Genomic DNA, 23,778 nt, shown 5'->3' with positions numbered 1-23,778 from the left:
TTTGGGAAAAAATATTTTTTTTGAGAAAAGTGGAAAAAATTGTTTGTTAAATAATAAAATTTAAATAATATTAAATAATAAAATTTTTTATTGTTTTAAAAGAGATGATAAATTGAGAAAGTTTTTTTTGGGGGGTTGTAGTTTAGTTTATTTAGTTTTTTATTAGTTTTTTTGATGTTGGAAATGTTATGGTTTAGGTTTGGTTTGGTGGGTTATAAGTGTGAGTTGCTGGTGGTTTTTGGGTGTTTAGTTTAGAGTAGGTTTAAATAAGCCTAAAGAAAAGGGAAAAAATTACAGTGTTACTGATATTTATTTCTTATCTCCAGAACACCCCCGTGGGCACTCCAATTTTCATCGTGAACGCCACGGACCCGGACCAGGGGGCAGGAGGCAGCGTGCTCTACTCCTTCCAGCCCCCTTCCAGCTTCTTTGCCATCGACAGCGGCCGTGGCATCGTGACGGTGATCCGGGAGCTGGACTATGAAGTCACTCAGGCCTACCAGCTGCAGGTGAACGCCACGGTGAGTCTGACCCTGGCAGCTGCAGGCCTGGAGGGGTTCATTGTGTGTGCTGGAAATGCCTGGAGGTGTTGATTGTATTTGCTGGGAATGCCTGGAGGTGTTGATTGTATTTGTTGGGAATGCCTCGACAAAGGCAGGGATGATGAAATGAATCTGAAGGCTGTTCTCAGAAGGCTAATTTATTATTTTATTATACTACATTATATTAAAGAATACTGTACTGGAGAATGTCAAGGAGCACACGGGCTGGAGCTCTGGGTGCCGGCTCCTTCCCCACCTCGCACGCAACAGAGGAAGGTGAGATTCAGCCCTACAATACATCTGCCCAGCCCCACGCTCAGGAGAGGGGGGGAAAACCCTCTCTGCCCCCTCCAGGCAGCTGGCTAGAGTTCTTGAAGCATGTGATTTAATCAAGATCATTGTCTTGATGCAGAGCTACAAATGTCAGGAGGACACGGAGGGCTGTGCTTCTCTCTTCACAGCAGCAGGCCTGGACACTCACTGACTGTAGGGCAAACATCACAGCCTTTCAGCCCAAGCCCTGCATGTTCCAGGCAGTGAAATTTGTTCCAGAAACTTGGTTTTTTTTTTTTTCTTATTTTGAAACATACCTCATTTTATCTAAATGCTCAAGTGCAAAGAGGACCTCTCTGTTTTTGGCTTCCTTGGCAATACCTGTCACTGGCACGCTTTCCTGGGATGTGTTACTGAGCTATCTAGCAGGTTGGAAAATGTGGGGCCAAACACAGTCCCTGATGGAAATGTAACTTTCTTCCAGGATTCTGATTTCCTTAGGGATGCAATAGTGTCACCTTGGCCCATCCAGCTCTGCCTGGCCCTGTATCCCAGCAAAGATAAAATATCTGGTACTTCAGGGAATCCCACAATGGTTTGGGTTGGGAGGGGTTGTAAAGCCCAGTCCATCCCAGCCCTTGCCATGGGCAGGGACCCCTTCCACTATTCCAGGTTGCTCCAAGCCCTGTCTAGCCTGGCCTTGAACACTTCCAGGGATGAAGCAGCCCTGGAAGTTGCTGGAAGCAGCCCTGGAAGCTTTTCTGGGCAACCTGTTACTTACTTGATACACTCCTGGCATCCAGTGGTTTCCAGTTTGGGGAATCCAAGGACTTAAATGTTGTCTCTGGACTGGGCTGGGTGGCAGCTGTGGCAATATCCCCTTGCCTTGGTCAGTACTAGTGATTCCTGGAAGAAGAGTGATGAGAAACCCCAGGGCAAAGCTGTGCTGGGAAAGAAATGTGAGAGTTGCACCAGAGTAGCAGGAGCTGGAAGAGCAAATGCAGATTTTTGTCTGCCTGATGAACGGTTTGCATGGTCCAGAGTGGGAAATGGGGTGATGGTGGGTTCAGGGTGGCTGCAGGGATTGCTGAGGAGCATGGGTGCAGGGCAGGAGTTGTGCAATCCCAGGGATGAAGGCAGCAAGCACAGAAAGAGGCTGGAAAGGACAGCAGGAGAAGCAGTCCAGTGAGGAAATTGGAAGCATGCTTGTTTTTTCAGTGCTATCTGTGATGCCTGAAACAAAGTTTAAGAGGTGAAGGGGAGGGGAGGGAACATTATCTGAAGAAACAAAGGACTTGAACCTGATGGCACTAACAGCAGAGTCAGAATAAGCATCCACCCAGGCCACAGACACTGAGCCCTGCAGGTTAAGAGGATAATGTACAAGCTGAGGTGTTGAATAGAGTTTAAATTAACATTAATCTTCTGGCAATCAGTCTTTGCCCCTGCTCAGTGCTGCTTTGGAGGAGTGTGTGGTAACCTCTGATGGTCACCTTCCAGCACAGTGCCTGATTGGGGGTAAGGAGACACTGATTCCCTTCCCTCCGTGTGCTCCCTTTGCTAAGGGCTGTGATGATAACTGCCCTTAGCAAAGGGCTGGGGGCTTTGGGGTCCCTTCTGAGCACCCATGGGACAAGACTTCAGCAAGAAAAGCAGGAGAAGCTGGTGGCTGCTGTGCCTGCTGCTGTGGCATTGGCTGCTGGAGGAGGGCCATGCTTGGCAAAGAGCCTGAGGCTCTGTCCTGGTGGGATGTGATGGAGGGAGGTGATCATGGAATCATGGTTCAGGTGGGAAGGGACATTTGAAGACCATTTAGTCCAACCCCCTGCCATGGGGAGGAACACCTTTCACTGTCCCAGGGTGTTCCAAGCCCCATCCAACCTGGCCTTGGACACTTCCAGGGATACAGGGGCAGCCACAGCTTCTCTGGGTGAACTCACCACCCTGACAGCCAGGAATTTCTTCCTAATACGTGACCTAACCCTGCCTTCTTTCTGTCTAAAGCCATTTCCCCTTGTCCTGTCCCTCCATCCCTTGTCCCAAGTCCCTGTCCAGCTCTCTTGGAGCCGCTTTAGGCACTGGAAGGGTCTCTGAGGTCTCCCAGAGCCTCCTCTTCAGCTGTGTAAAGGCATCAGCACTGTGGGTATGAGAGAGGCTGCTGGCACCCACCCCTGGGTCTGACCATGCTGAGGCACTTTAGGCTGTGTCTGCATTAGAAAGGAATTTACATTTTGAAGTAGATGTTGAACAGCATTGCTGCATTTTCACTCAAAATGCGATGAAAACTAAATTGGTGTTTGCTTCATTTGAAAGGGCTGATGCTGCAATGAAATGCATATTGTATTTCAGCTTAGAGGGTGGTGCAGTGGACAATAATTCCAGCAGGTAGCTTGAAAAAGAGATGATTGCCTCCACTATTCAGAAATCCTGTCCCAGCTACAACCATGAGAGACTTAATGCTGCTGAATAATTCTGTTTTTCTGATAGAAATCCTTTCTCTCCCCTCCCTGCCCCTTCTTTTTTTTTCAAGGACCAAGATAAAAACAAGCCTCTGTCTACTCTGGCCAACCTGGCAGTCATCATCACAGATGTGCAGGACATGGACCCCATCTTCATCAATCTGCCCTACAGCACCAACATCTACGAGAACTCGCCTCCGGTAAGGGCTGTGCTCTGTGGGGTTTCCTTCCGAAGCAGCACAATTCCAGCCAGATCCAAAACATTCAGCCCCTTTTTAAAGCAGCCAGCCTAAGCACAGGGGTTCAGGAAGCCTGGACCCCAAATAAAATATTTTCTTGAGGGTTTTTTCTTAAATTCTGCAGAGGCTTTGTGTTGTTGGGAGCAGACAGTCGCCCCGTCTCCTCCCAACGGTCTATCTGCATGCCATTTCCAATAGAGGACTTGAAGGAAAAATCTAAACGTTCCTGAAATGAGGCAGTTTTGAAAATGCCAGAATCATCAGCCATTTCAGCACTTTGAGTCTTTTCCCCCAGGTTTTGCCAAATTGGTCCAATCATTTTAGTTCTTCTGAAACTCCGTTTGTCAGCAAACTCGCTGTTTGTGGAAAAACGTCTCCCAGTCCCTGAATACAGCAGGGATGAGGTTGTTTTTTTCCCCCCACAGATGTCAGAGAGCATGGAGGGCAGCTTGGGCTTTGGGAGCTGTTTCTAGAGGGAATCTCATCTGGGACTTTCAATGAGAAATTTGTCTCTTATTTTTGGTACTTTCCAGTCAGGATTAAAAGTACACCCTGAAATGCAGTACAACCCTTGCAATCTAGCCAGGGAATGGAGACAATTTTAGAGACCCACCAAGGATTTAATCCAAGCCCCAGCCTTTCTCCACAGCATCCACAGCTGTGCATCCCATCACTTTGTCCACAGGGAAACATTTTTGTGTGTGGAAGGGAAAACTTGCCTTAAAATCATGGCATGGTGGGTACCCACACCACATGTGCACCCCATAACTTGTATGGTGCTTTGGATCCCAAATGCCTGGTGGCTCAGTTCAGAGGGAGAGGGAACTCCAGTGTGCTTCAATTTATGCCTTTTTATTCACTTTGGGGCATGGAGAGTGCTGGATCAATAGGGTTGAGTTGTACTGTCCCAAATCCTGTAGTGACACAGCACATTACCTGTCTGCTGGCCCAGAGGTGGCCAGAAAAAACAGCTTATTCATGAATTATTCACAAAGTAAAAGTTTTGTTGGTATTAAGGAGTATCTCTGGGATGGACAGAGTGAGCTGCAGGGAAATAAAACCCCAAAAATTAGATCACACTTAGCTAGGAGGAAAAAGCTTTAAATGAAATTAGAGGAATGAAAGTGCCATAAGTATTAAAAATCATAGACTGCATCACCTCCATGGAGTGATCTGGTATCCAGGAAAGGGAATGTCTTCCAAATAATCATATATATTAAGGCTGAAGGATCCCTTTGTGTGAATACACCAGCATGCACCACAGTTATTCCTGGAACACTCACTGTTTGCAGTCAGGGAAGCAGCAAATTTCCACTGTGCAATGTGACACAGGAAAAGGAGGAAGGGATTCCCACCAGGTTTCGAGATTTTAATTTCTCTTGGCCACGTGCAACATCTCCAAAGGCACTGAGGTATCTGGGATGGATAAGTGCCACCAGAGGCATGGTGAAGAGGAAGATTGCTGGAGGTGGGTACTGCTTTGAGTGGTGTCACCCTCTGGTTTGGACCCAAATTCCCAGCTTTCCTGGGAGAAATTCCACTGCTGAAACAAGGGTGTGATTTGCTTTGGTAAGCATGGCGTTTAACACAGAGTCATTTGTTTGGAAAAAACCTCAAAGTTCATCAAATCCAGCCATTAATTATGTGCCTTTTTTGTCTCCCAGTGTAAATCTTCTCATCAGCTCTGCCCTACCCCCTGAGTGGAGCCAGGTGTAGAGTGAGTGTCTTGGTTGTCAAAATGATCACCAGTTTGGGTGGGGAGTCAAAAAAGCAGGCTTACAGGTCAAACCAAGAGGCTGTGGTGCATTTTTGGGTGATGTTTACCCTGCCATGTGACTCAGCAGGTCAAAATGTGCTCAAGGCATCTCATCCCAGCCCTAAATCCACGGAGCCGCTGCTACCCGTCTCTCTTCCCTCTTTTTATCTGCGGTTCACAGCATGTCTGTGCTCCCCTATCAATGTATCAGGCAAGAATACCTCATCTAAAGTGTATACATTACCTAATAAAATCCTTCTTATTTGGGATTATTGCATCAAATTTTAATTTCCTCACTCGAGTAACAGCATGTCAGCCAGCCCGTCAGCGGAGAGCCGATAGAAGGTGAAAAGAGTGGATAAACTGCAGCAAATTACCACAAACAGATCTCTATCAGCCCTTTGACTGGAATTGACTGGAATTAAGAAGTGAGAAATGGGATTTTTTTTGCCGTGGCAGCTTTCTGAAGTGCTCACCCCCCCTCCTCCTCCTGCTGCAACGCTGGGCTGCGCTTCGCCTTTCAAGTCCCTAATCCTGTAAGAGAAGAAGAAGAAAAAGGGGTGGAGGGGCCTGAGAGGGGAGAGGAGTGCAGTTGTAGTTCTTATTTCTCTCAGGCCGGGATCTGGGAGCATAATTGAGAAGCATTTTGGGCAGGTGCTTATTGTGACACTGAGAAGAAAGCAATTTCTTATCGGGCAGAGGAAGAGGACGCAGCAGGGAGAGACTCTGCTGTCCCTGGAGGTGTTGTATCTTCTTTCTTGATGTTGTTTATCATCCCAGCATGGCTCAGGCATCTCTCTTAGGGCACCCAAGTGTGCCTGCAGCTGTGGCAAAGCTCTGAGGCGTGTTTTTCATCCTCAAGAGGGTTTTTGGGTGTCTGTCCTGGCAGCAGCTGGAGGTTGGGTGGCGTGGTTGGTGTTGAATGTCCTGGAAAGGAAGGGTTGTGCAGCATTGCCACAGCCTCCCAGGGTAGTCATGGAATCACTGTCCCTGCAGGGATTTAAGAGTGGATGTGGCACTTGGGGACACGAGTCAGTGGTGGCCTTGGCAGTGTTGGGGGAATGGCTGGACTGGATGATCTCAGGAGGCTTTTCCAGCCTAAATGGTCCTGGGATTCTGTATCCTCCAAACATGCTGATAGGGGCTGGAGGAATGGCTGGACTGGATGATCTCTGAAGGCTTTTCCAACCTGAATTATTCTGTGATTCCATGTCCTCCAGGCAGGCTGGTAGGGGCTGGAGGAATTGCTGGACTGGATGATCTCTGAAGGCTTTTCCAACCTGAATTATTCTGTGATTCCATGTCCTCCAGGCAGGCTGGTAGGGGCTGGAGGAGAGGGGCCATTTCTCCTTGCAGAGCTGCTGTGGTTCTGATGAGCCCCTGCTTTTCTGCACCCAAGCTTCTGCCCCAGCTTCTGCACCTCAGGCAGTGCTGCAGCTTCACTTTGTGGGTGCAGGAGGAGGATTCCACTCTCCAGGATACAAGCTGAGGGCTGTGGACATGTGCTTCATCCCACAGGGAGCCACGTGAGGCCAAGAGTGGGGCCAAACCCCGCTGGCACACGGCCCCAAGACCAGCACTTGTATTCCTTTGCAGTAGAATGGTACAGATAACATGTCAGACATCATTAAAACAGTTTTAATTCTTCAGCACCATCCCCCTCCTCAGAAACTCCTTGAGTTGAAGAAATAATGTAGAATCAGTGCTAGTTTTGCCCTAGAGTCTCAATAGCTCCGAGTTAATTCTTTCTTACAATATTTCCAGCCCATCAGTGTGAACACTTTATTAAAAGCTCAGGGTTTTATTAAAAAAGGATTGATTTACCCCTGCCCCTCTTCAAAAAACCCTCAGATTTTGTTTGGATAATGTGCCATTCTTTATTTTCTTTGCCTTTTTTTAAGCATAGGCTTTCCCAGATTATTACTTTTCTAAACCTTCTTCCTCCTCTCCCAGAGGGGAAGAGTTATTCTGTTCTCTCTGTACCCACCAGCCACTGCTGTCTGCAGTGGGCGGGCAAGGTGTGACTTGTTTTAAAAGGAAAGTCAGGGATATTTGGGAATTCCTAAGAGCTCCAGGCTCTTGCCACGGGTTATGCCCTGTGCCACTTCTTCAGCCCCTTTCCTGGGAGGTTCAAGGCTGCTCCCAAACACTTGGTTGCTCAGGAAGGGAATGTCCAACCCCAAAAGGTGGCATCTGCCAGACTTGTGGGCACCTGGATGGAAGCCAGGTGGGATGTGAAGGGTCTTGCTGTGGTTCTAGGAGATGGCATCCATGGATGGTAGGGAAGCCAAAACCACTCCAAGATGTGTTTCTTGGACACTGGTGAAATGTGGCTCATCCCCAGGAGGTGCTTGTGGAGCAGGAGGAGAAACACAGGAGGCCAATGCCAAAACCCAGCAGCAAGATATCATCATCATCATCATCATCATCATCATCATCATCATCGTCATCACGGGCCTGCTGAGGGCAGAGGGTCAACCTCAGCATGGTCCCTCACAGCCCTCATTCCTGTGATCAAATCTCTGGATAATTTCTTTCCCGTGGGCATCTCTGTGGCTGAGATATGCGAGTGGATTCCCCCCCACCCCTCCCAAACTTCCCCTGCTGCCACATCCGAGCTCATCCTTTTATCTCTCCCTCCAGCCCTTCCCCTTGGCTCCTCCAGGAGGGGCCTCTCCCGCAGACAGAGCGGCCCATTGCTATTCCCCAGCCATCGCAGGGCCCTGCCTTCCCTCTGCAGGAGGCAATTCCCATTCCGTGCCGCTCCCGAGCCGTGTGACAGGTGACAAGAGAGCTGTCACACAGCCCCGGTGCCTGCTCCCACCGCCCCTCCCGCTGGGCCAGGCAGGGAGGGGCTCCTACCTGCCCCGAGGGCACGGGAGATTAAAGATTGCATCCAGTTTGATTCTGCTGAATGTGAGGGTAATCTAAAATACAGTACAGAATATATAATAACACATAAATACGATATATGGTATATAATACTATTTATATACATATATATAGAGAGAGCGTATATAGCTGTATATACAGTGTGTATATATATACATACAGTATAGGATATATACAGTATAATACTATTATACTGTATAATATATAATTATATATTATAGATAATTATAATATATAGATTGTGTAATATAATACTATTTATATACATACATATAGGGTATATAGATATATAGAGTGTATATATATACATACAGTACAGTACAGTATATATACTGTATATATATGCAGTATAATACTATTATACTGTATAATATATAATTATACATTATATATAATATATAGACTTTGTAATATAATACTATTTATACAAATATATAGAGTATATAGATAGAGTGTATATATATACATGCAGCACAGTACAGTATATAGAAAATATATATACAGTATAATAGTATTATACTGCATAATAAAATTATATATTATACAGTATAATAGTATTATACTGTATAATATATAATTATATATGATATATAATTATACTGTATAATAATATAATACTATTATATTATTATACACACTCTCTATATACCTATATACTTATATGATATATAATTATATTGTATAATAATATAATATTATATATTATATGCACACTCTCTAGATACCTACATACTCTCTCTATACATGTGTATATAGAGAGGGTATATAGTTATATAGAGAGTATAGAGAGTGTATATATACACTATATCTAGAGAGAGAGTATAGTATAAAGTATAATACATTGTAATTTATACATTGTAATTTTACATTATAATTTAAGCAAAACTATGCTGGGACAGGGCACTCTGAAATGCATCACCCCACACTGAAATGCATCACCCTTTTTTTTTTCCCTCCACTTTGCCCTGCGCTCCTTTCCACATCCTCTCTTCTGCTTTCCCACCTGCTCCTTCCCCACTTTGACAGTGGTTTTCCTCTCTCTCTGTGCTCTTGGGAAAGCACAGTTATTGTCAGTAATTTAGAGGCTCTCTGGGTGGCTGCTGAGCCTCAGCAGCCGAGTGCTGCTCAGAGGCCAGTGACCTGGGATTTATGGCTAATGCTCTCGGTTAATAACATGGATTTACTTAAGGAGTCTGTTGAAATGCCCTCGGAGATCAGGGAACGGGCAGCCTGCCTGGCCCTCAGAGCCTTCTTTATGGCCAGCAGCAGCATCAAGCCCCCAGGGACAGGGATCTGGAAGTCCTGTGAGTCCCTTCTTTCCACCAGTGATGTTTCAGCTTTCCCTCTGGCCTTCAAATGATGGATTGCGGGGCGAGCACGAGGCTGCCGACCCGCTCTGCTCCCTCGTTAGATATGCAAACGCCTCTGCTGACATTTCCTTTGAGGGGAAAGAAAAAAAATAATAAAAAATTTGCTGCTTTCCCCACTGTTAATAAGCCAATGAAAACAAGAACAGCTGAGTTGTAAATTTTTTCACACTACATTAATTATGGGCATGTGCATGCGTTGGTATTCACAGGGGCTCACTGCACTGCGGCGGGGGAAGTTGACTTATGGAGCAGGATATTTTTATTTCAAGAGCTAAACAAGAATTTTGGGTCCCTCTTATGTTGCTCTTGTCTGTTTTGGGGGATTCTTGGATCTTTCTGCTGGGTTATAGGAACAGTGCAGGATGGAGGATGAGGTGGGTGAGCTGGCAGCTGCAGAAGCTCCTGCCTGTGGGTTCTCAGCATCTGTCCAGCTCTCCTCCTCCTCCTCCTCCTCCTCAGGGGTTTCAATTAAAATCTCTTCAGCTCACTCAGTTGTGCAGCTGGTTGCCAATGGTCAGTGTGAGCAGCCCTTATTGCCTGGGGTGCCTCATCTGAGCAACACAGTGGGAGAAGAGGCCAGGTTGAAATGGGGACGCCAATGGCAGATCAAACTGAAAGTGGTGGTGAAAGGGAGTTGTTTCCTGCTGGTGATGCCCTCAGCATTCCCAGCTACATCCTGGGGTGGGTTAGCAGAGTGGATTAACGCTCACACCAGGGTGATGAGTACTGAGCCTGAGCTGCTTTGAGGGCAGGCAATGGGACTTTTCCATGACCTGCATGTCCTAGGACAGGTTGTCCCTCAGCAGCTGGCCCAGGGTGAGAGGTGCAGGTCATTGTGGCAGCCCCAGCAGTGCTGTGACACCTTGTCCCCTGTCCCTCCCCAGGGCACCACCGTGAGGATGATCACGGCTGTCGACCAGGACAAGGGACGTCCTCGGGGCATCGGCTACACCATCGTGTCTGGTGAGTCCTGGGGGCACAGAGGGGACCCAGCAGGGATGGATGGATGGATAATGGATGCATAGATAATGGAGGGATGGATGGATGGATGGATGGATGGATGGATGGATGGATGGATGGATGGATGATGGATGAATGGATGGATGGATGGATGATGGATGGATGGATGGATGGATGGATGGATGGATGGATGGATGATGGATGGATGGATGGATGATGGATGGATGGATGGATGGATGGATGGATGGATGGATGGATGGATGGATGATGGATGATGGATGGATGGATGGATGGATGGATGGATGCTGGATGGATGGATGGATGGATGGATGGATGGATGGATGGATGGATGCTGGATGGATGGATGGATGGATGGATGGATGGATGGATGGATGGATGATGGATGATGGATGGATGGATGGATGGATGGATGGATGGATGGATGGATGATGGATGGATGGATGGATGGATGGATGGATGGATGCTGGATGGATGGATGGATGGATGGATGGATGGATGGATGGATGATGGATGGATGGATGGATGGATGGATGGATGGATGATGGATGGATGGATGGATGGATGGATGGATGGATGGATGGATGGATGGATGATGGATGGATGGGTGGATGGATGATGGATGGATGGATGATGGATGGATGGATGGATGATGGATGGGTGGATGAATGGATAGATGATGGATGGATGGATGAAGGATGGATGAAGGATAGATGGACAGGATAACCTGCAATAAGTCCTTGTACATCCCATCCCTGGGAAATCATGGAATAGAATATATAGAATGATTTAGGATGGAGGAGACCTTAAAGATGATTGTTCCAAACCCCCTGCCATGGGTAGGGACACCTTCTACTCAACCAGGTAGCTCCATGCAAATTTGACAGTATTTCACATTGAAACCTTTCATTCCTAATGATAAGCCACAAATATCCCCCAGAGGGGATATTCTGTTCCAAGAGGGAATGAGACTGAGTATGGACTGAACGGCTCCTGGTGGTTTCTGTGGTGTTTCCCAAAAGTTTCAGAAGATGTGATGCAAGGACTGGGCCCGTGAGGGTGCAGAGCTAGAGGAGGAACCTTAATTAAAGTGCTGGTGGCTTTCTGCCTTCTGACAGGATTAAGCCTGCCTTTGGAGTCTGGGTCTGAAGCCTGGAAACCCTTCCTGGTGTGGATGAGTGGATCATTGCTGGGCAATGCTTTGGCTCCATGGCCTGAGCATCCCTTCTGATGGCAGCAGGGGCTGGGCAGGCTGGGAAGGTGTTTCCAGATAAAACCCAGCTGCCTTATGGGAAGGCCAGTTTTGGGGGGCTTGGGCCTGTTTCCTTTAAGATGCCTTGAGCTCAGCAATCCCTGCCATAGCCCAGCTAATTTTGATGCTGCCAGGGCTGCACTCAGATGTTGCTTTGGTGAGGACAGACAGACTGCTCGGGGTGACCCAGGAGTGAGGGACCAACTTGGCGGGTGTGGGTTGTAACCCTCTTCCTGGCATCATTTTTGGGGGCCCAGCTTGGTGGGTGTGGGTTGTAACCATCTTCCTGGCATCATTTTTTGGGGTTTTTTTCCCCAGCAAGAAACAGCAGCAGTGCTTCCCCTCCCCTCTGTGCCACATGCTCCAGGTGCTGCCCCCACGTGCAGGAATAATTTCCCAGTTTCTTTTCCTTAAAGCCCAGCCATTTCAAACCCTCTTTTAATCAGCCTCAAGGGTCAAGGTGATTTCACCCTGACTTTCAAGTCCACTGATCCTGACTGCAAGTATCCAGCCTTTGAAGATGCGAGGATTATTTATTCCTCTAATTCCCTCTGCAATTTATTCAAGAGATTGTCCCAGATTGTGGGTATCAGCTGGCCAAGGTGCAGCAGGGACTCTCTTCTGGCTGATACAGGTTCTTTTTCACTGGAGACTGGACTGAAACATCAATCTGATTTTGCAGAGGTTGCTGAATTACGGTGAGGATGGTAAAATAGCTGTCAGCCTGGCCATCCTGGACGGGCAGTGGGATGGTGGAGGGGGAATCAGGGTGCTCTGGGGTCCAGGTGGAACATGGAGAGACCTGCAGGCAGATCACTGCACACAGCCTTGCATCTGCTTGTGTATGCCAAGAGCTTAACCCTTGCCTGCAGTCCTGCCTAGTGAGGGCAGTTCTCCTACCAGAGGATCCAGCTGAACAGATCAAAAGAGTGATTAAACTACTTTGCACTGCTATTTTTTTTTCCCCAAACATGAGAATTACGAAGTGTTTTCCTAACTGGCCAGGAATCTTTCTCCTGTCATCAGCAGGGTGTCATGGAGAAGGGGTTGGATGGGAATGATCAGATTCTGTGGACAGAGCTGATGTTGCTTTCTGATGTGTGAGAGTCCAGACACAGGACTGGCATCTAATGCGTTTCCAAAATCCTGCTCAGCCAAGGCAAGCCATTTTCTTTTTGGCAGGCAGGTAAAGCCTAATTAATTTCTCATTATCCTCAATCACGATGGTAAAGGTCAGCGAGCAGATTTTTGTGCCCGAGCTGGAAAATTTTTATGGCAATTTTGCAGAAAAAAAAGCAAAAAAAAAAGCCTAACATATGGGAACGGGGAAGCAAATTAAATTAGAAACCGACCGTAAGCAAAAGTGAAAGTGGCTGGTGGAAGTAGTAATTAAACCTGGCTCTTAAGCTCCCTTCCAGGAGGGGAGGAGGCAGTGATGCTGCTCCCATTCCCCTGCAGGGATGCATGATGCCTTTTCCCAGCTCTCAGAGATTTTTGGGCACAGGGTTAGCATGTGGCTGGTCTGCTTTTGCCTTTTGGGCTGGTATATGCAGCAGTAGAGAGCTGAGAAGCAACCTGGCCATTCATCATACCTTTGGTGTTAATGCCTAAAGCATCGGTGTGATTTGGAGGTGGGGTTTAAAAATTAATTTGGAATTGCTGCTGTCCCGTTCAGCTCCATCCCTCGGGCAGCCACGTCTGGGGATGTACTGCAGCAGCTCTTATTTATACAGCTATCTCCAGCACAAGGTCCTCCCATGACAGGAACACAATAAAACTAAAAGATTAACCATAACCACATAAAATAAGACTCGAGATCTAGCTTTATGCCACCAGCTTACAAAGCTGTTAAGGCTGAGATGATGGAGGGGCACTGGTGTAGCTGTGCCGTGGCTTTGGCTGCTTGTCCTACCTGCATTGGGAATCATTTCCATATCTAATAGGAAAAAGCCATTCAGTTGATTCTGTCCCTTCCCTCCCATCAGAGTGTTTTAACTCCAAGAAAATGTACTTTTTCACTTCACACTTTACAAGGAACGGGCTCACTGCCCAATAGAAAAAGAAACCCAAACTGAGACCTCACAATTCATGCCCCTCGTGCCAAAAGGCTGGTCAGTGCCAGGGCTCCCATTGCTCCAGAGGGTGTTCCTGCTGCTTTTCCTGTGGCCAGAGCCCTGTGCTAGCCCTCCCTCCCCGGCTGCAGTGACAGGTTGGAGACGCTCAGCCACTGAGGTCAGGACTCTGTTTGAAGGACAGATAATTAATCCAGCAAAGTAATCCACAGCTCCTTTTTGGCAGATTTATGGAGATAGCCTCTGTGCTGGGGACTCTGCCTCATCATCTTTCATTTCCCAGGCAAAGCCAGTGACTTGTTGTATAACACGACCTGTTCTAGATAAGGCTTTTCATTTAGGGGAGCTCTCCGGGCTAACAGAGATTGATTTTCCTGGCGGGAATCGGGAGGGCCCTGGCAGTTTTGGGCAGGATCAGCCCTGCAGACGGCAGTGTGTTTTCACATTTGCTGCCTCTGCACACCGCCTGGGGCATGGGGAATCCTCTGGCTCTTTAAGGGAAGGATTTTCAGCGTGAATTAAACAGCAATTTAATTAATAGGCGGGAGGAGACTTCAGCCCGCGAGCTCTTCTTAGGAAAACGTATTGACTCACGTGTTGCTTGCTAGCAGTAAACTTTGGGCTTCATTTATTTCCAGGAGAGTCAGGAGACTTGGAGCCTCCTGGCAGGAGGGTGTGAAGGTGACCTGTGCTGCTTGGGCAGGCACTGAGGGGTTAACCCAGGGGACAGGGTCCCACATGTCAGTCTCTGCCTGCCTGACACATTTCAGGTGCGGTGATGGATGGGCAGTGGGAGATTGCACAAGGGCAATCTATACGTCCTTCCTGGGGCTTGGAAAATCCTTCAGGAGAGAGGGGAGGGAGCTTTCAGTCAGAGATGGTCCTTAGGGCTATTCACAAACCCTCAGGGTGGGGTTCTTCCTCCCTCCTCCCCAACTGGATTGTTTTATGAGACTGATGCAGTTTCTAGCAAAGCCTCTCTTCTTTAAGCTGGTGCACCCCGAGGGAAACATGAATTAAAAATCATTATTTGCACAATGCAACAGAAGTGTGAGTTACAGAAGTGCTAGGGAAGCTGAAAATAATTGTTCTCCATCTTCTGGATTTCCTGCTAAGGAATAAAATGTCATAGATATATTTTTTATATATATAATATGTATATATGACTAATTAATCAGTGCAGTAGCACTCTCAGAACATGTTTCCTGTGCTCTTAACAGAGCCCACTGCCTTCTTTATGAAAGTGCAGCATGAATCCTTGAGGAAAGGTCAAGTGGCCAAAGAGATCTCCAAGCCCTCAGCTGCTGACATCTCCCTCCATGGCTTGACCTGACTTAATAAAGAAGGCAGAGCAAAGCACTTCCTAAAACCCTTAAACCAGACATTGGGGAACACCCTTGGAAGTGGGGACCTGCTCGTTTTGCTATTCCCTACCTTGCTCCAGTTTTTCCCACATTCTCCTCGCTCGGTGAACTGCCGGGGTGTTGAAGCCCTCATAAATTCCAGCTGCTGGGAGGGCCTTCCTGTGTGATTTAAAGGCAGCCATCACAGCAGAACATTTCTGTAGGAGGACACGCTGATGGGTGGAAAAGTGCCTGGCGCCGAGTTATCCATCAAAAGCTGTTTGTTCCCACCCTGCCAATGCAAGGGGATGAGACAGCACAAAGCAAAGATGGTGGCTGCGGTCACAGCCCCTCTCCCCTTGGCTCAGTTGCTCCCCTTCTTCCTGCAGGCTGCTTTTTGTCATCATGTTGGCATCTGGCTTTGGCTCCCTAGCAATCCAGGAGTTGTTGGAAAGAGATATGATTGGGATAATGGTTTGCGTGGCAGGTGGTCCCCCAGCAAACGGCCCGCTGTAATTAAAACTATACATTCCCTTTTATGTGGAAACAGAAAACAAAAGCATCTTTTCTGTTTAATTTCTGGGACTTCCTGTTCATCTTTTTGGGATTTAGAGTGTGTTCAAGGCTGAGCAACCTGGTCTAGTGGAAGTTGTTTGGAATGAGATGATCTCTGAGGTCCTTTCCAACCCAAATTGGTCTGGGATTCAATGTTGACCACCAGGGGAGAACGATGAACCTGGACCACCTCTGTTCATGTCATGGCTAGCAAAAACAACTGGTTCTGAGATGGTTTTTAATGGAGGAATTTCAGAAAGCTGTGGATTCTGGAGATGTGGGGTTTATGTCAAAAAGCCCATTTGAGATGACGTGGGGGAATGATGGTCGTGGTCCAAGACTCAGAATCCTTTTGTGTAAGGAATTACACTCAGAGTAGAAACTCTGAGGGTTCTGTTCTCCTCTCTGGTACTCGGCCACAGCTCCCAGGAAATCTGGGAGGGGAATTGCACCTTGGGTGATAAATACCTCCTTTTATTTCCTTGTACTGTACATTCCGTTCTGAAAAAGGGAACTGCGAGCATTTGGTGTGAGCTCCTTTTGTGGCTCTGCAAGATCACAAGTTCTGCTAGAATGGACAGATCCTTGGGGAAAGATACTAAAAGGGCCTGTTTGCAGAGCAGGCATGTGAGGAGGAGCGCTGGCGCACAGCTTTGGGCTCAGATCTGTTATCCCAGAGAGCTGCATCTCCCCAGAAGAGCAGCAAACCAAGAGGAGAAGGGGACACTGTTTTTACACAGCATCTCAATTTGTAACAACAAGCTCAGGTTGTAACAGCCAGTTTTCCTTTGGAAATGACTTGTTGCCTTTGAATTTAATCACGGGGCAAGGCCCCTGCCCTGGCAGTGCTTCCCTGAGGGCGGCCTGGGGGCAGCAACTCAAGGTGAAGAGCAGCGAGATGCTCACGGCAGCTGATGGACTATTTATCTGCTAATAACTGTGTCTGTTGCTGACTCCATGAACCACATCCAACAGCATCTATTTCTGTGCCCGAGGAGCCCTGACGGAGCACATTTTGATTAATAAATTATCCGGAGCAAGGTGTGTGATGGGTTCCCCTTTCACATCTTGTGAAAGTCACCCGCTCCAAGTTCAGCCCTGGCTCCCAACATGAGCAGCCCTTCCTGCAGAGGGGGGTGGGAAATTATCCTGCCCTGGGAAAACAGCTCGCCCTGACTGACAGGTGGCTCTTCACCAGAGCAGGGCAGTGGCTGCATCTCTCCCTTGAAAGGTGCTCAAGGCTAAAGGGGTAGGGAGGAAGGAGGAGATATTGATGGTATGGTTTTTTCCCTCCTTTTTTTCCCTTTTTCTCGCCCCCCCCCCCCCCCCCCCACCTATTTCTCTGGGTTTGAGCCAGTACTTTTAACAGCCTTTTTAAACTGAGAGCTTGGCTGAGGGCAATTAAACATTATGGCTCTCATCTATAAAACCCCTCGTTATAGCAGTGTTTCTCCAAAATGATGCCTATGCCACCATCCGTTCCTCAATGAGCTTGGAAAAACACTCTGAATGGGCTCCTGTGATCCATCCCAGTGCTCCCAGCCCAGCATCCCCTCAGTGCATGCCTTCCCAGACCCCTGTCTGCCTGCAGTGTATGCAGGAGCTGCTGCTGCCCCTGTACCTGCACACGGACAGATGGATGAGAAACTTCTCCTTCTTCTTGATCCGTGTCATAACAAAATGCTGGGTTTGTAGGTCCTGAGCAAGCCTATTTCTTGCCAGGTGGGAGCAACAAGTCTGCTAGAAGTGGATTCATACTGCAGTCCCAAAGTTCTCAATTTTTTCTCATTGTCATTCTCCCCTTTCCCTCTGTCTTTCTGATATTTAAAACATCTCCTGCCTTGTTTTCCTTCTCTCTGCCCGCCTTTTGCTGCTCAGCCTTTCCTTTTTCATCCTTTAATTTCTGCCACATTCCTGCATGTACCTCTGGTGTCTCCAGAGAGAGGAAAGATAAAATTGGCTAATTTCCCCCCATCTTATTTTTTTTCCCTTGTTCTCTGGAAAGTGAAGGCACATTAAGATGATCAGAGAGATTTTGGCAAGGAAAATCTCTCAGGAAATGGGTATTGTTCAGCAGTGTGCGTGCTTCAGCAGGGATCACTGGTCAGAGCAGCGAGGAAGTGGTGGTTGGAGAGGTATTGGAGACACCTCTTTCCCTAAATTTGCTAATTTGCAAAGCCAGGAACTCTCTGCTAGTAGAAAAATAGCCCCAGTGGGCATAGGGTGAGTATCTGATGGTGTTGGGGAGGCTGAGCTAGAGAACAGCCTCTGATGTGCAGCTAGGAGGCCTTTGGGCCCCTAGTTTAGTTGCCCATCCTTCAAAAAGTGACCATGGTCAAATCTGAAATGCATGACCCTTTTCAGGACACGGAACACTGTGCTGTGTTTAGTCAAATTCCTCCCCTATTGACCTAATTCCACTAAATTCCATTGTTTCTGCATTTTATTGCACTTCATATTAGGGGGAGGTGACCCTGAGGCACAAACTTTACCATGGCAACCTGGTGTCCTGGAGCATTTAAATGCCTGGCAGCACAGTCCCATCCATCTCCTGGAGCGTCCTTCAAAGCTGGGAGCAGAAGAAGCTTCCCAAGGAGTCAGCCATAAATTACAGCATGAAAGTGGGAAGTCAGGATGGAAAGAGGGGAATTGTCTGAGGGAGGAGACTGGAGATTTCCATGTTCAGCAGCAAAAGATCAGGAAAAAAACCCACAAGGCCGTTGCTAATATTTTAAGTAGGCTGGTGAGCTCATTAAGCTGGCAAGTGGTCAGTGGGGCATTTGGGATGGAGAGAAGAGAGGAGCAAGGACAGGAATGGGAGGAATTCTGTCCAGGAGGAATATAGAATGCCTCAGTAATGGGGAGAAAGGTGTCAAGGCACTTGGGGCTCTGGGAGAGGGAGGTGAGGCCAGGTGGCTCCTGGGTGGGAGGGAGGGGATGGCAGGGCCCAGAGGCTTTGGCCATCCTGAGGATGTAGCCCCACATTTCTCTTCACAGAGAAAAGCAAGGCACAATTCTTCCCAAGAATATTTCTGGGATTCACGTTCTCTGAACCTCAGAGAAAGGAAACACAATTCTTATCACTTGCTTGTGCCTGTGTTTGTGCAAAAATAGAATGCAATGTGGAGATTGTTTACCCAAAGTGACGGTGTTTTGTTTCCTTGGCATGTCAGGGCCAAGAGAGTGTGTGTGTGTGTTGGGACTGTTGGGTGACAGTCATGAGATTCTGGGCAGTGTGAGCAGGGTTGAGTGCTGGCAGGTTCAGTTTTAGATGTATAGAATAATATAGTATAATAAAGTAATTAATTATCCTTCTGATGTCCATGGAGTCCTCCTCACCATTCCTCCTTCATCAGGGCCCTCGCAGCATTGCTATACGAGGAAGGTGCAGCTGTGATCCAACAGAGGTTGGAAGGGAGCAAGGTGGATGCTGAGTGATGGGAAACAACTTTCTGTGGCAGCAGATCTGTCTTGCAGCTCCCTTCCAGGGAAATGACAAATGCTGTGTGTGTTTCATTCGTGCTGAGACGTATTGAGAAGACAGGATTTATTTTTTACTTCCTTTTGACTGGGATGACTGGAATTTACCTGCAGGGTTTCCTGGCTCCTGTCTGTGTCTGGTTCAGGGGTTTCTGCATGCCTCAGGATGCTGAGGGGAGCTGTGTGGGTGACCATATGCCTGGATATATAACCTCCCTGGTCATCACTAATTCAGCAGCCTGCTCTGCTTTTGTGTCAGGCTGGTGTCAGGTGTCCCAGGCTCCACACACCAACTGCTGGCTTTTGTCTGCCTCTCAGGGAGAGCACCTGGAGCTGCCACAGGCACATTCCCAAGCAGGACATCGTCCTTTTGGTGTCTGCTGGCCATGACACTCGAGCATTAGCGTTGGTTGGGGTCTCTGTACAAATCACAAATGGGACAGGACTGCTGGGAACGTGCCTTGGGCTGTTTTATTTTCCAGCATCACTCTCATTACATGGTTATGACAATGGGAAGGTGTCATCAGCTCATGTGCCCAGCAACAGACTTAATGTAACTTAATGTTACAACTTACTTTATAAGTTTTTTGACCAATCACACAAAGCAAAAGCACATTGACAGTAGTTCTATCTAATTATTATAAGCACCTGTACCTTTTTTTTTCCTTCTGTTAAACAATGCTTGCTTATTTTAAATACAATACCTGCTTGTAAGCCTTAAAGCCTTAAAACACAATGCTCAGAGCTCCATTATTAAGCTTAAAACTTCTTAATATCTTGCTAGATAAACTTTTCTGCACCTTAGGGAGTTATTCTAGACAAGCGTTAATACACAGACCATTGTTCTATTTGCCCTTGCTTTTCTACAGTTTAAATCATTTTTCTGCTGACCAATCTCATGGCTGCTGCTTAGCTCCAATCACAGTTCTGCTGTCTCTGAGGCCTTTTGCAGCTTTCCCAAAACCCTCTGGTTTTATGGATTCCCACAGAGCATGTTGTCTTCATCCCCTCTGGGTGTCCGATTCCAGAGGAGAATTCAAGCTGGGATGGGATGGGATGGGATGGGATGGGATGGGATGGGATGGGATGGGATGGGATGGATGGGATGGGTTGGGATTGGATGGATGGGATGGGATGGGATGGGATGGGATGGGATGGGATGGGATGGGATGGGATGGGATGGGATGGGATGGGATGGGATGCTCAGTGGCATCCTGGCTGCTTGCCTGCATGCAGGGACAGGCACAGGAGCCAAATTTGGCTCCAGCAGAGGAAAACCAGGCAGCTGCACAGGGTCAATGCATATGGCAAGAGCATTAAAGCAGGGCAAGTGCCACACAATTTTGCTGATACTTTCACTGGCTTCTAATACACCCAGCTAAGAAATTCCTGAGCTGTATGAGGCTTCTCTATTACTTGATAGATTTTTTTTCTTTCTTTAAGCTCTGCAGCCTCTCCTTAGGTACATTTGGACTTGTATCCCCCTCAGCACCCTCTGGCAAGCTAAACCACCCCCTGTTTGTGGAGAATTCCCCATGAGCTTGGTCCATCTGTGCCTCCCTGTGATTATCCTGGACTGATGTCCCTTAACCCCTGGATTTTAGGAGAGAGGCCATGCCCACCCCAGGAACAGTACCCTGCAAATGCAAGTGGTCACTCAAAGGGGAGCAGCTGAATTTGGTCCTGCTTTCAGCTTTGCTGTTGCAGATTTTAATAATATAAAACCCTTTGAAATTCTTCAGCTGCCTCCAGCACTGGCAGCTTTTGGCTGTGGAAGGAGAGCCCCATTTTGAGCCGTGAGCTGGGACAGGTGAGAGGAGGAGTGTTACAGCCATGACATTTCAAAGCACATTGGAAGGGTGTGCCAGGTTCCTAGAGACCACAGCTTAGAATTTGTGTCCTCTTGCTCCCCTCCCTGTTGCCTCCAGCACTTTTTTCTGCCAGCTGCTCGTGCTCACATTCCTGTTATTTTTCCCAGGTAACACCAACAGCATCTTTGCACTGGACTACATCAGTGGAGCCTTAACCCTGAATGGGCCCCTGGACAGGGAAAATCCCTTCTACAGCGCTGGATTCATCCTCACAGTGAAGGTGAGACTGCTCCAGCTGGGAAGCACATGGACAGAGCAGGATGGGGAGGACATCCTGCCTGGGGGCACCCCCTTCCAGATAATGCTGCAAACCTGGGCTCTGTTGTTCTCTTGGGCATCCAGAGCCATGATGTGCTGACCAAGTGAGATGTTAAACACAGTCTGTCACTATAGGACACGAAATAACACCACACACACACAACTGCTGATTTCAAGGTGGAAAAGGGAAGTTTATTTTCTGACTCCAACATTAATAGATTTCCAAAAGTGACCCTGGATTGGAGGGTGAAAGTGCCACCTCTCCAATGACACTGGCCAAACCAACAGTCCATCAAATTTCTCCTTCTCCATAAAAGAATGCAAAACTGTAAGTTATTTACAGAAAGTGTGTGAGAAATTTGTTACAAGAATGTAAACATCAGAAGGCTTAGAAAATCTTTAAAAATCAGGGTGACAACAGTCCCCTTGTCTGGTGGCCCAAAACATGATGTGTGAGGCCATTTTTGCCATCCTGCCTGTGGCTGTGCCTGCTGGCAGCATGCAGATACCCCAGGCTTGCATATAGCACCAGACACAAACTCAGGTACCTGAATTGTGCCTACTTTTGCCTGTTTTCCCTCTTTCTCCCCACCATAGCCCTGGATAAACATGACATTTTGTCTTGTCAGCAGGCAGTGGTGTAACAGGACATCATCTGTGCCTCCCTGGCATGGGGAGGGAGTGATGCTGGAAGTTGCCTTGTCAAGAAAAGGCACTGGAGCGTGGCTCTCCAGCCCCACCTCAGAGTGACTCCCTGGCTCTGCTCACAGCCCTGTAATTAAAATCAATACCAAGCTGGGCAGCTGGTTGGAAACACATTTAGAAGTATGGATTCTGCTGGGCCGGGGTGGGGAAAAATCAGCAGCGTAGGAAGGGTCATTGATTGGGAGGGAGGCAGCCAGCACATTGCCTTCTTGTTTTGGCAAGTGTGATGCTTCCTTGGAGTGGGGCAGAGGCACAAGAAATCACCCCTCTAGGTCCCAGACACAGTTCATACCATGAGGCTTTGTGTGTGAGGAGGAGATCCTCACCCACCCCTGGTCTAGCTTCATTCAGGCTTTTATGGTTTCAAAAATCAAGAGAGGAAAGATTGTCTGGTTTTAATAGGGACAAAAATATCTGTTTAATCTTGGAAAGGTTTGTGAGCCTGAAAACTTGCCCGTTTTCCTGCCTGCATGACAATGGAGTTCCAGCCACGTTCTGTTGCTCTGACAGATTTCCATGTCCTCTCCCCACAAACTTCGCATCCTCCCGCAAATGCCAGCTCTGTGCATCCCACATCCCCAGGACCCAAAATGTTCCCTGCTGCTCTCATCCTGGAGCACACAGTGAAAATACAGCTGGATTGCTCCTCGCTGGGATCAGCCTGTTCTGCTGCTGTGTGCAGAAGCAGTGAATAGCAATGAGCCGTGTGGGTCGTGAGAGCATTGCTTTTCCATGCCCACAGCAAAGCAAGATTATCCAAAGGACAAGAGGAGGGACTCGCCTTGAAAAGGCTGTTTCATGAGTCCTGCTTCTCTGGCATTAAAATCTGCACTCTCTTTTTGGGAAGGCAGAATTAAAGTCCTTCTTGAGACAGAGGTGTGATGTGGACTCATGACTCAGCTCTGTATTTAGACACGTGTTGCCAAACCTATTTTAAGGTCTAAGTGTTCTTTTCCTCTGGTGCCCTAGTTTTCCATCCCTATGTTTTTCAGCATACTGAGTGGTTCACTGTCAGCTCCCAGTCCCACATCAGGAATGGCAGAGCAGAGAGCAGGAGTGCTCTTTGCCCCTTATTTTGTGGATTGTCCCCTACATCTCACAAAGGACATTTTTTCTGTTTAAACACTTGTGGCAGGGAAATCTCCTAGTTGTTCTTGTGTGACTCCAGATGCCGCCAACCTCTTGCAGAAGAACTTGGCCACAGCCTTCCTAAGGGAAATGTTGAACCCCTGGAAAGGTTTTTGTGAGACTAAAGCATGAGTGATGGGAAAGCTGAGCCAACATCTCTGTGTGTTAATGGAACAATGGCAGAGCCAATTGGGAATCCTTCTGTGGCAAAGTGGAGGAAGAGAAAGCTGCAAGAGTGTCTCGCTGTGCACACTGTCTTTACATTCATTCCTTCTGGAGAACAAAGGCTGCCCTTGTTTTCTGTCCTTGCAGGGGACAGAGCTGAACGATGACCGCACGCCCTCCAACGCCAGCGTCACCACCACCTTCAACATCCTGGTCATCGACGTCAACGACAACGCCCCCGAGTTCAACAGCTCCGAGTACAGCGTGGCCATCCCAGAGCTGGCCCAGGTGGGCTTTGCCCTTCCCCTCTTCATCCAGGTGCAGGACAAGGATGAGGTGAGGTTTCCTCTCCCTCCTTTGTGGGGTAGCACTGGTTGGGTTTCGGGGTGGGCAGGGGAGGAGTCACTGCATGGTTCTCTCCCAACACCCCTTTTCCATCT

General features: G+C 47.8%; 1 protein-coding gene across 1 annotated transcript in view; it reads left to right on the top strand.

Annotated features, from left to right (window-relative positions):
* The first annotated feature begins 350 nt into the window (after positions 1 to 350).
* Positions 351 to 23,778, top strand: part of CDH23 (cadherin related 23) — a 122,717-nt gene continuing 99,289 nt past the window's right edge. Inside the window, 5 exon segments of the mRNA XM_054515590.1 lie at positions 351 to 521; positions 3,346 to 3,474; positions 10,416 to 10,494; positions 21,190 to 21,302; positions 23,486 to 23,674. Of these exon segments, the coding sequence (XP_054371565.1) occupies positions 3,415 to 3,474; positions 10,416 to 10,494; positions 21,190 to 21,302; positions 23,486 to 23,674 (441 nt within the window). The 5' untranslated portion in view covers positions 351 to 521; positions 3,346 to 3,414.

Source organism: Molothrus ater, chromosome 8 (genome assembly GCF_012460135.2).
Source record: "Molothrus ater isolate BHLD 08-10-18 breed brown headed cowbird chromosome 8, BPBGC_Mater_1.1, whole genome shotgun sequence".
NCBI lineage: Eukaryota > Metazoa > Chordata > Aves > Passeriformes > Icteridae > Molothrus > Molothrus ater.
Note: the sequence above shows the minus strand (reverse complement) of the source record. Positions and strands in the feature narration are given on the sequence as shown.